The 13,268-nt window shown below is 55.5% G+C and overlaps 1 protein-coding gene across 10 annotated transcripts in view; it reads left to right on the top strand.

Annotated features, from left to right (window-relative positions):
• The first annotated feature begins 718 nt into the window (after positions 1–718).
• Positions 719–13,268, top strand: part of PDE10A (phosphodiesterase 10A) — a 297,734-nt gene continuing 285,184 nt past the window's right edge. For 2 of the 10 annotated variants that reach the window (XR_010413847.1, XM_064598347.1), the window contains exon 1: positions 719–1,718. Coding sequence is in view for 7 of the 10 variants with exons in the window: in XM_064598347.1 (XP_064454417.1) it covers positions 848–1,718 (871 nt within the window). In the remaining 3 variants the exon portion in view is untranslated. Of the gene's footprint in view, positions 1,719–1,855; positions 2,609–13,268 lie in introns of those variants that run through there. The other 8 variants (XM_064598344.1, XR_010413848.1, XM_064598345.1 and 5 more) reach the window with 8 other exon arrangements.

The following is a 13,268-nucleotide window of genomic DNA, read 5'->3' as shown; positions in this document are numbered from 1 at the left end:
TAGGCTTTCTAAACCTCAGTTCATTGAAAACACTGTGCGTTGATTTAAACTCCAGCGAAACGTCCGAGTTTGAACTCCTCTCCCGGGAGCTCTGAGCACAGCTCGGTTGGAGCTGCTGGCCAGCCAGGGTTCCCCGGCTCGGGCGAGGGACAGGCCGACGTGGCTTGCCCAGCAGTTGCTGGGCGGCGGATTTAGAACCCGGAACACCAGGCCCAGATGTGACGACGCCCCGCAGAGACGCAGGAGCTCCCCTGCCCCTCACCCCGCCCCCCCCGCCCCCGGCCCGGGCGCCCAGCGTCCTCAGAGGGACGCGCGGGGTGCGGGAGCCTGGAGCCCGGGGGCCCGGGGGCCCGGTGGCGGCGGGGCGCGCTACGTGGGGGAGGGCGGCGGCGGCGTGGGGAGCGCCCGCTCCGCCAGTGGGCGTCTTCTGCAGCCGCCGCCGCCACCTCCTCCACGGGCAGCGGCACTGCGGCGCTTTTCTCCGCTGCTTTCGAGCAGTCGCCGAGGCTCAGCCACCGGAGCGCGCACAAACCACGCCACGCTTGCAGGCGGCGTCTCCGCAGCCCCTCGCCCCGGCCGGGAGCACGCCGATTGCGCGCGCCAGCCGGCAGCCAGGCGCCGCCGCCGGGGACCCGCGCCCGGCCCCAGGTCCTCCCGCGCCCAGAGCGGGACGCGATGTGAAGACTGGGCCGGGCGGGGCGCGGAAGACCGGAGAGGAGGAGCAGACCCGCGCTCGGGCCGACCGGCCGGGGAAGGCAGGTCCTGCGGGGGCGGAGCCCGCCGAGCCCGGCCCGCGGCGCGCCCTCCCGCCGGCGGCCTGCCCCACCGCGGCCCGGGGAGGAGGGCCATGGCCAGCCCCGTGGAGCCGCTCGCTCCCCGCCCCCAGGCCCCCCTGCCGGCGCCCGCGGACGAGCCCGGATCCGGCCCCGGCAAACTCCGCCCGGAGCCCTGGCGCGGCGCTGCCGGCGGGGGGAGCGCGGTGGGCCCGGGTCCGGCCCCCGAGCGGCCTGGCAGAGGCCGGGCCGAGCGCGCCGCGCCCCCGCGCCCGCCCCCCTCCTCCGCAGGCCGCGCCAGCCCCGCGGGGGGCCCGGGCGCCCTGTGTGCGCGCGGCGGCGGCGGCGGCTGGGGCTCGGCCCGCGCTCCCTTCGCGCTCGCCCTCTCCTCCCCTGTCCCCTCCTCCTCTCCATCTTCCTTTTACTTCTGGCCGCCGCCCCCCCCGCCCCCTCCTTCTCTTCTCCCCTCCTCATCTGCCTTTCACCTCCCCGTGCGTCTCCCGGGAAGGGAGGGCGCAGCGGCGGCGGCGGCGGCTCGAGGAGGCGGCGGCGATGCCGGCGGCGACGGCGGAGGAGGACAAGAGGCAGCTCCCTTGAGCGTCCCTGCCAGCAGTAGTCCCCGCGGCGGCGGCGGCGGCGGCGGCGGGCGGCGGCGGCTCTTCCTCTGCTCTGCGCTCCAGGGTTTGCTGCTCCCAGCCCGCGCCGGGCTCCGGCTCCCGCTCGGCCCGGCCGCCCGCCGCGCGGGCTCCCCCGGCTTCCCGGGTGCCGGCGGGGGCTGCCCCGGCCCCAGCCCCGGCGGCGGCGGCCGAGCTCCACGGCGGCCCCGAGGCGCCGGCTTCGCCCTCGCCGCCGCGTCCCCACTGCTCTTCGGCTCCGACATGGAAGATGGACCTTCTAATAACGCGAGCTGCTTCCGAAGGTTGACGGAGTGTTTCCTGAGCCCCAGTAAGTGCCGGGCTCCTCATTCCCCGCGGTCGGGGGCGCGCGGGGTGCTTGTGCCGGAGGCATTTGGCGCCCAGTGGGCTTCACTGTAGGACGGGAGGCTCGAGGCACATTGGTGGCGCGCGGGAGCGTCCGTCAGCGCCGGGACACCGGGGTTTCCCAGGCTCCGCGTGCGTGCGGGGGAAGGGTGACCCTGGAGCGCGGTGAGAACGGGACCCGCTGCCCCCCTCGGGTCCCCCGGTGCTGCTTGAGGCCACACTTGCCCGGCCCATCGCTGCAGTCTCCACTCTGTGACCCCTTACGCCAGGCTCCTCTCCCCTTAGCCTGGGACCAGTGAGGCTGGAAGAAGCGCGCTTCCTTCCACTTGGAGGTCCCGCCCGCTGGGTCCCCTGGCCGGGTGAGGGCAGGCCAGGACACCGGAGCTCCGCGCTCCCAAAGGTGAAGGCACTCGCGGTTCCCCGGGTCCGGTGTCGGGGCCCGGGTCGCTCCCCTTCCCGCCCCCGCTGCAGTGACCCTGTTCCAGAGCGTGGACTAGCGGAGTGAAATGGGTGCATCTCCACTAAGCGTCCACTTTCTCTAGATCCCGGGGTTTAGCTGGTGCTTGGGCTGGTAAAGGGACGGACAATGGGGCGTCAGGGTGGAGGAGGAAGGCGCCGCGGGTTCGGACCCCCGGGCCGACTAAGGCCGCCCCGCCTCCTCAGTCCCGGGTGCTGGGCTGAGAGCGTGCTGGAGCAGGGGTGGTAGAAGGCGTGTCGCGGGGGAGGGGGGCAAGGCTGAGCAGAATAGTCAAGTCAGAGGTTTGCTAGAAGGCAGGAGGCGGAAGATGTTAAGTGAAGAGGCGCCCGGTGCGCAGAAGAGGGGATCGCCGTTGTTGTGGATGGAGGGCGAGCAAGGTGAGGACGGGAGACCCGGGGCTGGGGGTGGGGGGTGGCGAAGGTCGCACCCGCGGGGCACCGGGCGACTCCGGCACCAGCCGGGTTGGGCAGGGTTCTTCCCGGCCCTAAGCGCGGAGCCCGGGCGCCACCGTCCACCGCGTGCGCACCCGAGCCTTTGTCTGCTGCTCGCTAGGGAACCGCGTTTCCGCGGCGCCTTCTCCCGGCAGACTCTCCAGGGTCGCGTTTTGGCTTCCTGCTCCCATCTGCCGCTCACTCCCCAGCCCTGGCCAGTCTTCGCCTCTGGGCACTTGGGGTCCAGCCCAACCTCGCTGCTGGCACTTGTCTGGGCACACTACCCGCCTGAGCGCCGCTGGGGTGCAGCCCCTGGGCCTGCGAGCGTGTCCTGTGCGGGCCCTACAGCCCCCAGCGATCCCGCCTCCTGGGCGCGGGGATCCACCCGGGCCGCATGGCCCAGCGGCCTCTCGCAGCGCGCACCCTGGCTGCCCAGCGGCTGTTTCTGCCCCAACTTGACCATGGACCTGATAGGACTGCTAGGCGTGGTCCCTGGACGCCCCTCCCCACTCCTCCATCCTGTAGTCTCCCCTAGTCAGACGCAGCTCCCAGTCATCTACTTCCTCAACCCCCCCCCCCCCGCGTGGGTGTTGGTTGATTTTTAGATGCTGCATTTGGGGAGGGATGTGGTCTGGGCAAGAGGAGTCGCGCCCTGCTGCCCTTAGATGTGGACATCTTAGTAGATTTTTACTTACTGAAATGGACACGGATGTGCCACGAATTGAAGGTGGGGTGAGAGCATGGAGCTCCCAAGGAGTTTTGAAGTGTGTTGGTTAAGCCTTGGGCCTAGAACTGGGGTTCCTGTCTGTTCCCTTCCACGTGCATTTGTGTGTTCTAAATAAACATCTGCATTTCACATTTGGCTGTTGGGGTGTGGGGGGGAATGGAAGAGTACCATGCCTTGCCCGTGAGGAGCACTATTTTGGGGAGAGGGCAGTGGCAAGGAGACGGGTGTGGGCATTTGGGCGGAACAGGGTTTCCTAAAATGATGAAGGTTCTGTTTGTATTTGCTGTTAGTGGGGTTTGTTAGTTTGGGTGGGGGTACCTTGCCAGGGGTGTTGTGGGACAGGATAAAGATTAACCGTCCAGGTTGAATGAGGCTGAACTATGAGGTTCCCAGCAGGCTTTCCCTTTGGAAGGACAGAGGACCTAGAGAAGAAAGCCATCAGAAGGGACCCACTCTGCAGAAGGTTCTGGCTGGGATAAGCCCAGTGATAATCACACTCAAGAATTGTTGGTTTTTGTCTTTGTGTGTGTTTTCTTCCCTTGAACTAAGTCAGCAAGGAGTAGCCTGGGGTTTGAATAGGAACAAAAGGCTACAAGGTCTTCTTTGGGATTTTGCTAAGGTGCTAAGTATGAAAGTACTCTTAAGCACAATTTGTTATTAGGCAAAGGTGGGGAAGAGGCTGAATGGACGCTCAAAGAACAGTAGCCAGTTTCTGCTCTGACACTTTTGGGGTCTTTGTTTCTGTCTTGCTGCATGATAAGCTTCATCTGTCTGAATTGGTCAAGTACCAGAATTTTGGCAGACTTTTTTTATTTTTATTTTTTTAAGATTTTATTTGTTGGACAGAGAAAGACACAGCGAGAGAGGAAACACAAGCAGGGGGAGTGGGAGAGGGAGAAGTAGGCTTCCTGCTGAGCAAGGAGCCCTATGAGGGGCTCGATCCCAGGACCCTGGGACCATGAGCTGAAGGCAGACGCTTAACGACTGAGCCACCCAGGCGCCCCTTGGCAGACTTTTTGATATTTGTCAGTAAAAATGAGTTCTGGGTTCTGTAAGAATGGAAAAATGCCCAAATGTATACAGATGTGTCTTAATTGTTGCATGTTTATTCTCTTTTTTACTTTTCCGTTTGGTCTCTTCTGGGTCTAACAATCAAGTTGTCACATAAAGGCTGCTGTGTCCAATTCCTGTTTCTGGGAATGCTGGTTTTATTTTATTTTTTTATTTTTTTTATTTTTTAAAGATTTTATTTATTTATTTGAGAGAGAGAATGAGAGACAGAGAGCACGAAAGGGAAGAGGGTCAGAGGGAGAAGCAGACCCCCAGCTGAGCAGGGAGCCCGATGTGGGACTCGATCCCGGGACTCCAGGATCATGGCCTGAGCCGAAGGCAGTTGCTTAACCAACTGAGCCACCCAGGTGCCCCTATTTTTATCATCACAAAAAGCAAATCATGGGTTGGAAGTTGGATATCCTGGTTCCATTCTTGTCCATTTTGGTTTTGCATTTTGGTTCACACTGATTCACTGGTTTGCTCAGTAATGCACGGAGCAAACACTTATTAAAACTACTGCCAGTTGCCAGGTGTTGCCCTGGCCTGGCCATGGTCCAAGAGGAGTTCACCAACCAGTAGGAGAGATCCTCCTGGAAGCAGGTTTAGCATTGATGCCCAGGGCTCATAGGTGGGCGGTCGTGCTCCCTCCCTGTCCGGTCATGCCTGACTCCCCCTCATCTGCCATCCACCTTTTAAATGTTGGCCTCTGACCTTGTCCTCGGGCTCATCACTGCTTCAAAAGTTGCTGACTGGACTAGAAAGCCATCTCTGCACTTGGAGATCCCAGATCCTCCCAGAGAGAATGGAGAAGTCCACTTTGCATCAGTGTGTGTGCGCGTGCATGTGTGTGTGTGTGTGTGTGTGTGTACGTGCATGTAGAGGAAAGTCAAGAAGTCACGCTGTGATAGACCAGTATAAGCCACAGTTTTCTGGAAAAAACAACTCACCTTGTCTGCACTTGGTGTTGTGGTGGAAAGTGCAGGAGAGGTATCTCAGCGGAGAAGAGACCTTGAGCATACTGCCTTGAGGACATTCAGAAGTCAGAAAAGTCTCTCCCTTCCTCTCCCTCACCAGTGTTCTGTCTCTACAGCTGCCTACTCTGAATGGTGCAGAGCTGTAGAAAAAGGAAAGCGCTGGTTGGTCAGGACGGAGGGGACAGAGGGAGCAAGGAAAAGGACATGGCAAAGATTTGTGAATGTCATCCACAGACGCTGCTTCAGACTACAGTGTATTGTGTCTTTTTCAAATGTTCACAACAGAAAATGTGTATGTTTCCAGAAATGGTAGTTTCGAAATATGCTCCGCATCAATCCCTAACCACTCTTGCTTGGTTTCTTGAGACTGAAGATACTATGTGGTCAGCACTTGAACACACTGAGATAAATAGGATTCCTTTTAAGAGAAAATGTGTGTAACACATGGAAGCTACACTACACTTCACATGTAGCTTCTTTTTACCGCGTTGGTGAGACAGAGGTTGCTGAGGGTGTGGGGCCAGAAGCACAGCAACAGAAATGGAGGTCAAGTCAATTCACAGCCAACCAACAGGTAATCACTGAGTCCCTAGTCAGTGCAAATTGTTTGAGGTAGATGAAAATAATGATGACTGTTCCTTCCAAGGACCTGAAATACGGATCTGGATACCTGCCAAGATACCCAGTAAAGCAGAATTGTGAATTTTCCCTGCCTGGCCAGGTGCAGGTCCTGGTAGACCAAGTGTCTGTGGAGACGTCTGTGTCTGTTTGTGGCTGGAGTAGCCAGAAGGGCTGAAATCCAGAGGCCACGCTGTTTAAACTGGCTGGAACTGCTAAGGGGTGTTAATTTAAATTTCACAAAACTCCTCTTTCAGTTTCAAAAAACCTACATGAACAAAGATAATCCCTAAAAATCTGAATCAGAGGTAGTGGAAACAGGACAGTGTCTTCTCTCACGTCAATCTGATGTCTTACCCTCGGATAATTTTGCACATAAAACTTCTTCTGTCCCTTGGGAAAAGAAATGCATTGCAATAAGATAAGTAAGCCATGGGGATATAATGTACAACATGGTGTCTGTGCCTAATAGTACTGTGTTGCATATTTGAAACTTGCTAAGAATGTGGATCTTAAAAGTCCTTCCTCATCACAGGGAAAAAAGTGCACGGCAGTAGATAATTAAGTAAATGTTAGGATTTTGTTTACCATAAAGCAGGTTAAACCTGGTGTGATGAACATCTCATCAATATATTGTTAATTTTTGTTTGTTTAAACACAGCTCTGGCAGTCTGAGAAGGAAAGAAAAAATAATTTTCATGAAAAAGGAATATTTCTCCCTTAAAAGGAAAGCTCTTAGTTGTAATTCAAAACATTTTAATTTCCTTTTAAAATGTAAATCAAGCTCCTCCAGCTGATCTAAATTGGTCTAAGGGAAAACTCCACAGTGATAGAGTAGCTCAAGATCTTACAAAGGAAACAGAAGATGCCTAGCACTCTGATTTTATTTGTAGCATTTACCACTTTCTGGAATTCTCTTGCTCATTTACTGGCCTGCTTCTTTATTGCCTGTCTTCCCTGTGCAGAAAGCAAGCTTGGTGAGAGCCTGAGGGAGGGAGCTTGTCTTTTTTGGTTATATCCCTGAGACTGTAACGGTGGCTGACCTATGTATCGAAGGTGCTCTGATACTTGTTTTGGAAATTCAAAGGTGAAAAGAAACAAAAGACAACAACGTGGTGCTTGTGGAAAGGGAACGTAGGAATTGAAGGCCACTCATTGAAAACTGACTTGGCCTCAGCCTCTGTGTGCCAGGGTCCAACCGTGTGGGAGACAGGGTCCAACCGTGTGGGAGACAGGGTCCAACCGTGGGGGAGACAGGGTCCAACCGTGTGGGAGACAGGGTCCAACCATGGGGGAGACAGGGTCCAGCTGTGGGGGACACAGGGTCCAACAGGGGGAGACAGGGTCCAACCGTGGGGGAGACAGGGTCCACGCCCCTAGAGCCCACAGCTAGCAGGTGAGGCAGTTTGCGGACACAGTCCCTCGCAGAGGCAGTACGGGGTGCTCTAGGGACAGGAGACTGAACACCAGCTGATTGGCAGGCCCTGAAAGGATCTCACAGAGGAGCCAGTAGGAGTCTTGAGGTGGAGGGGTTCTTCCTGTCCAAGCGTGGGGGAGTGAAGCCTCTGGGAGGCCCTGCTGGCCTGCTGAAGGCAGAGCCAGAGGCTGCTGCGCGGTGAGGCGTGGGGAGGGGGTGGTGAGGAGAGAGGCTTCTCTTGGGCTAACACTCAGGATCTCCTGGTTACTCGTTAGTGTGAACCCCTCTGAAGGACTACACACAGAGAGCTAAGGTAGAAAGGCTATAAGACCACCGCCTTCCGAGGGGGTGCAGGGCTGCTGTGTGGCCAGGGGCAGCGTAATCTGCCAGGTGAGGACGCGTGGGAGGCTGAACCCAGATGGGGAGCATGCACTGAGAAGTAGGGGAGACAAAAGCCATAGGGAGCAGGTGGTATTAATAGGACTGGGTGACTGGATAAGGCAGGGGTCCGATGGCTCCTTAGTTTCGGGCCTGGAAGGTGTGTGTGTGTTTGTGTGTGTGTGTGTGTGTAGGGCTGGTGGAGGTCGTAGTGGTTCCTTGTCCAGAGAAAAGGATAAAAGACCAGGAAATATTGGAATTGGCACCTCTTTGGTCAGCACTGTTGTTGGTATGGGGATTTCTGATTGTATGGTGCCTGCATTCTGTGGTGTAGACGTGAACCAGTCAAGCATACCAAGGAAAAAAAACCCCATCAAGGCCACAAGAGCTATACCTGGAGGTAAACTCGAGAGTTGACGGGGACAGCTCCTTTAGTTTGGGTGGTCTGTGAGGGTTTCTCTGTGTAGGGGAAGTTTGCCTGGGGTCTGAATGGCCCATGTGGCCCAGGCAGAGGGAGTCTCAGGTTGGGGGACAGAATGAGGGCACCTGTTGCCAGAACCGGGGTACAGACTGGAGCGGTGGTGTGGAGTGAAGCCCACAGAGCAAACGGGCCAGGTTGGGGCTTCGTAAGTTGGGGGAAAATTGCGTGTGACTGCGTGAGCAAGGGGAAGCTACTGGAAGGTTTTAAACTAGTGGGGATTATGTGCTTTGTGGTCCAAGAACCTCCTTCTGGCTGCAGTTCGGTGAGTGAATGCAGGGGCTGTCGTGGAGACGGAGTGTATGGCGGCCACTGTAGTAGGGAGGACAAGGGACGGGTGACCGGCATGGCAATGAACTGTGGCTTCATTCAGGAGGAGGTTGGAGGCCGAGAGTGCAACACGTGCGGGTGGATTGGGTGTGTGGATAAGGGAAGGGGGAGGGGGCAAGAGTGGTGCCTGGGCTTTCGGCGGAGCAGTTGCGCACCTGCCCGACCGTGTGAAGGGGAAGCCTGAGGAGGGGCCCACCGGGAGTGGGCAGGGATCCGGTGTTGTGTTTGGCAGCTACCGCCCAGCTCAGTGGAGGTGTTCAGAAGGCAGCTGGATGAGTCAAGTCCGGCAGTCGGAGGGTGCGTAGAGCAAGGCTGCCGGGCCAGGACTCATCGCCGCCCTCACAGTCTCGGGCTTGGGCCGCCAGCGCGCGTGTGCCCAGGACCCCCGTGCGCCGCGGGCCCCGGCGCAGCCTCGTGGAGCCGCGAGCACACAGCTGTGCGCTGCCGGGGCTCCCCCCGCACGGGGTGTGGAAGGACGGGGTGGCCCTCTGGGCAGCCGCGGAGGGAGTGGGGTGGGAGATGAGGCTTGTTAACTCCGCGGTGGCAGTAGGAGCCGCGGCTCTGGATGGAAACCTGCCGTGACGCGCGGGAGCAGGGGAGACAGAAGACGGGGTGACAGGAGCGGAAGAACCATGGAGAACCCAGAGGAGGAGTGAGCGAGAGAGGAGGCGCAATGGAACAGAACGTGCCCTGGAATCGGGAGGGGGCACCGCAGCGCCGAAGGAGCCAGACGCCCCGGAGATCAAGTAAGTTGCAGAGCCGGGGTCCGTCAGGGCCCCCCGTCCGGGGATTCTGAGTGCGGTGGCGGAGATGCAGACCCGTTTTCCGAGGGGCCGAGGGTCAGCGGAGAGCAGCGCCCGGGGCCGGCAGGGCGGGAAAGGGGAGACAGCGCCCCAGGGCCTCCCGCCGCAGGCCGGTGGGAGCTGCCTTCTCCCCACGTGGGATGGACCTGAGAATGTTACTTGCTGAGGAGGATGAAGACAGGAGAAAGAACAGAGCAAGCCTTCGAGAAGATGGAGCGAGGAAGCCGGGGACGCTGGAAGGGGGCCCTCTCTGCAGGGAGAGCTTGGCAGGCCCGTGTGGCGCTGGGGGGCTTCGGGCGCGGGGGGGGCGCCGTGGGAAGGTGGGAAACGGACGCGAGAGCCCCCCGCCCGCGCAGGCAGCCGCAGCCCGCAGTGAGCAGGGTCGGGGTGCAGGGCCAGGCCGCAGGGGGCCCCGCGCCGCGCAGGTGGGTCAGTGACCGGGCGGCCCGGCCAGTGACGGGAGTGACCGGGAGCTGTTCGGAGGGCAAGTCCTGGGAGGCCAGCTCGCGTGCGGAGGAGAGCATGGCCGGCGTGAGTGCGCGCGCTCGGCATCGGCAAGCACCCTGAAGCGGGGACACTCTGAAGCTCTCGGTGCGGATCCTGATGAACGTTGCCGGCGGGAGCGGGATGAAACTGGAGCCGTATCTTGAATGGCTAGTGCTTCACGCGGAAGAGAAGCGGGAGGTACCGGCGGTGTGAGGGTGTGAGCGGCGGAGGAAAGACTGGAGTCTTCCTGTGGAGGTCACTCCGTGTGCCTCCTGGGGAGGGGCGGGAGGGCCAAGCACCGTGCCGTTGGGTCAGGTGACAGGCACCTGTTCGTCCGGCATCTGGGTTCCAGTTGCTGCCCTGCCCGCTGGCAACAACTATGTCCACAGACCTCCTCCTTCGAGGAGCTGCTGCCTCGGGGCGGGGGTGGGTCCAGACAAGATCAAGGGCAATTATGACACCTTTGAGCAGTGACGGTTGAAGAGGGGTGCAAAGGGGGAGAACACTCTTTAATGACATCGGTGTCCTGGGACGAAGCTCTCGGCGCAGGGATTCCCCCCGTCTGCCGCCTCATCTCCCCTCCACTTCCTCCAGTGCCAAACTGCGCCTGGTTGGAGAACTTCCGCCCCCCCGTCAGCCGGTCCCCTCCGTTGGGGTCCTTTCCTTCCAGTTGCCATCCGCTGGCCTCTGGGAATTCCCTCCTTTTCCCTGGGCTTGCTCACCGTCCCCTCCTCGGGGCCCCGCGGTGCCTGGGGCTGGTACTGTCTCCCTTCCTTCCCGTGGGCAGGACGCATGTTTCATTCATTTTCTTAACCTCAGTGCCTAGCACATTGCCAAGCAATTAGGCAATAAGTCTAATGAATAAGTAAGCGAAGGTGTTTAGGTGGGAGAGAGAATATGATCAAAATGGTCCTTTAAGAATATTAGCCTTCCCAAAAGGAAGGCAATAATGAAATAAGTAACGTGGTGCTTGAGTTTTAGCATAACTTGAAACATCATTTGATTCATTTTTTTTTCGCATGTAATCCAAAAACACTGTTTGACACCAGTGACCAGGGCTTCTGAGTTACCGAGAACGCAGTATGTCTGGGCGCACAGCTACAGGGGTGTGGAGCTCAGCGTGGGGCAAGCACCACCAGCTGAAGGGAAGGAGGGAGAGATGTGTTTAGAGCATTTGGGGTGCCTCTTTTATTTCCTGAGGCAGTGATAAAAAGCTTTTTACTTTGACAAAAACATTTTCTACAGTCGCAAAGAGAAAGCGTTGCTTATGAAGGTATTGAAACAGTGCTGTGTGTCCACATCATGAATTATTTATAAAAATGCAAACATATTTTGGACTTTCAAAAGTTGGTAAGTACTGTGTAAGAAGCAGTTTTGCATGAAGAGCAGGTCACTGCTGGAAAAAAGCATCATGAGTGTGTGGAATTCAAATTGAAACTATTTGTACATGATATAATTATGTTTCTGCATTATAGTTTTAGCAGCTCCCAAAATAAACATTTAAAATGATATCCACAAGGCTTGATTACTATGGCTTCCTAGATTTGGTAATTATGTATTTTATCACTACTGTCAGGATTATATCTATTTTCAGATTTTCTTTTTGTCCCAAGACCAGCAGTTTACTCTTCAAACATTCTTGTCTCATCAGTCATCATGCCTTTTTAGGATAATACTCTTTGTGTCTCATGATTAAACATATCCAATTATTTTAAGGCAGATTAAGGAAAGACTTCATTATAAAACCTCAGCAATTAAAACAGTGTGGTCCTGGCATGTGAATAGATAAACCAATGCAACAGAATAGAAAAGTCTTAAAACAGACCCAGACACATAAAGGAATTTAGAATATTTTAAAAGTGTCGTCTTTTCTAGGGGTAAAAATAGACTATTGAATAAAATGATTTGGGGACAACTAGGAAGTCATGTAGACAAAAACAAGATTAGATCATACCTCTTACTGCACCTCCAGAAGAGATTCCAAATGGATCATATGTTTGAATAGTTTTTTTTTTTTTTTTAAAGGAAACATAAAAAGAAAAGTGAGGTGATTCCTTCCTAGCCTTGGAATGGGGGGAGACCCCTTCAGTGTGACTCAAAATCCAGAATCCAGAAATAGTCAAAGAAAAGACTGATGCGTGAATCTACAGTAACAGACTTTTTATGACCCTCAGTACCATAAGTTAAGTCCTACCAGATTCCTGGAAAGCTGCTGTGCGGGAGCCCCTAGTCTTTCTGCCCGTGGCCATTCAGCTTCCGCCAGCGCCTCTGCGCTCCAGCCGTAAGATTTCTTGTAGTTCTCGACCATCCTCCCTAGAAGGAAGCACTGGCTGCTCCTAACACAGCTAGGGCTCACCGTCCTGGTACAAACAGAGCTCCTGAAAACGGTTAAGTCAAAGAACCTAATAAAAAATAGTCAAAGGAAATGAACAGATAGTTCCTAGAAAAATAAGTGAATGGCTATGTAAAAAAAAAAAAAAAAAAAAGAGGGGGGGAAAGATTCTCAACCTCATTCATGATAAAATAAACACAATTTAAAATAACACCAAGGTAGCATTTTCACCTGTCAAATTTGCAAAGATTAACAAACTTGCTACACCACTGACAAGTCTGTGAGGAGAAAGGTATTCCCGTACATTCCTGCTGGGAGTATCAATTGGTCCAACCTCTGAAGCAGGCAATTGGGCAGTATTGATCAGTATTAAAAATGCATGTACCCAATGAAGCAATCATTCTCCTTCTGGGAGTTTATCATTCAGATACACTCACACATAGGCAAAGTGACTTAGCGAGGTATTAAAATATTACAGCATCCTTTGAAAGAGAGCATTGAAAACCATGTAAAGGTCGAGCCACAGGGGTCTGGCTAAATAAAATTTGCAGCAGTGATCCAAAGGCACGAAGGATCTTCCAGGTACCTTGCTGTGTGAAGAAAGGAAAACGTAAAGCAGTATGCACACATTCTTGTGTTAGAAAGGACAATATACGTGTATACTTGTATTTGTTTGTACTGGCATGTGGAAACCGGGCAGGAACTCGGAAAAGCATTGACCAGTCCTGCTCTGTGGCATATGGGTGGGGACGGGGAGCAAGAGTTGTAAGAGACTCCGATACATCCTTTTTATACGTGTTGAGTTTTGAATAACATAATTTACCTATCCGAAAATTAAATGTCCAAACAACAATTTACTGAAATGCCATTTAACTATTTGTCGCCTGCTCTGTGGTTGAGGAGATCTTTCCTTGTTGTTGTGTTTTTTATCATCTTCCTCTTGAGATCGTAGTTTGATTTTTCAGACCCGAGGTAGCCTCCCACTCACTTCTACACAAGATCCCAAAATG

Source organism: Mirounga angustirostris, unplaced genomic scaffold (genome assembly GCF_029215605.1).
Source record: "Mirounga angustirostris isolate CCGP_5_RB_7025 unplaced genomic scaffold, mMirAng1.0.hap1 SCAF_8, whole genome shotgun sequence".
In the NCBI taxonomy this organism is placed as follows: Eukaryota; Metazoa; Chordata; class Mammalia; order Carnivora; family Phocidae; genus Mirounga; species Mirounga angustirostris.
The sequence above is the reverse complement of the archived record's forward strand: the minus strand, read 5'-3'. Positions and strand labels throughout refer to the sequence as shown.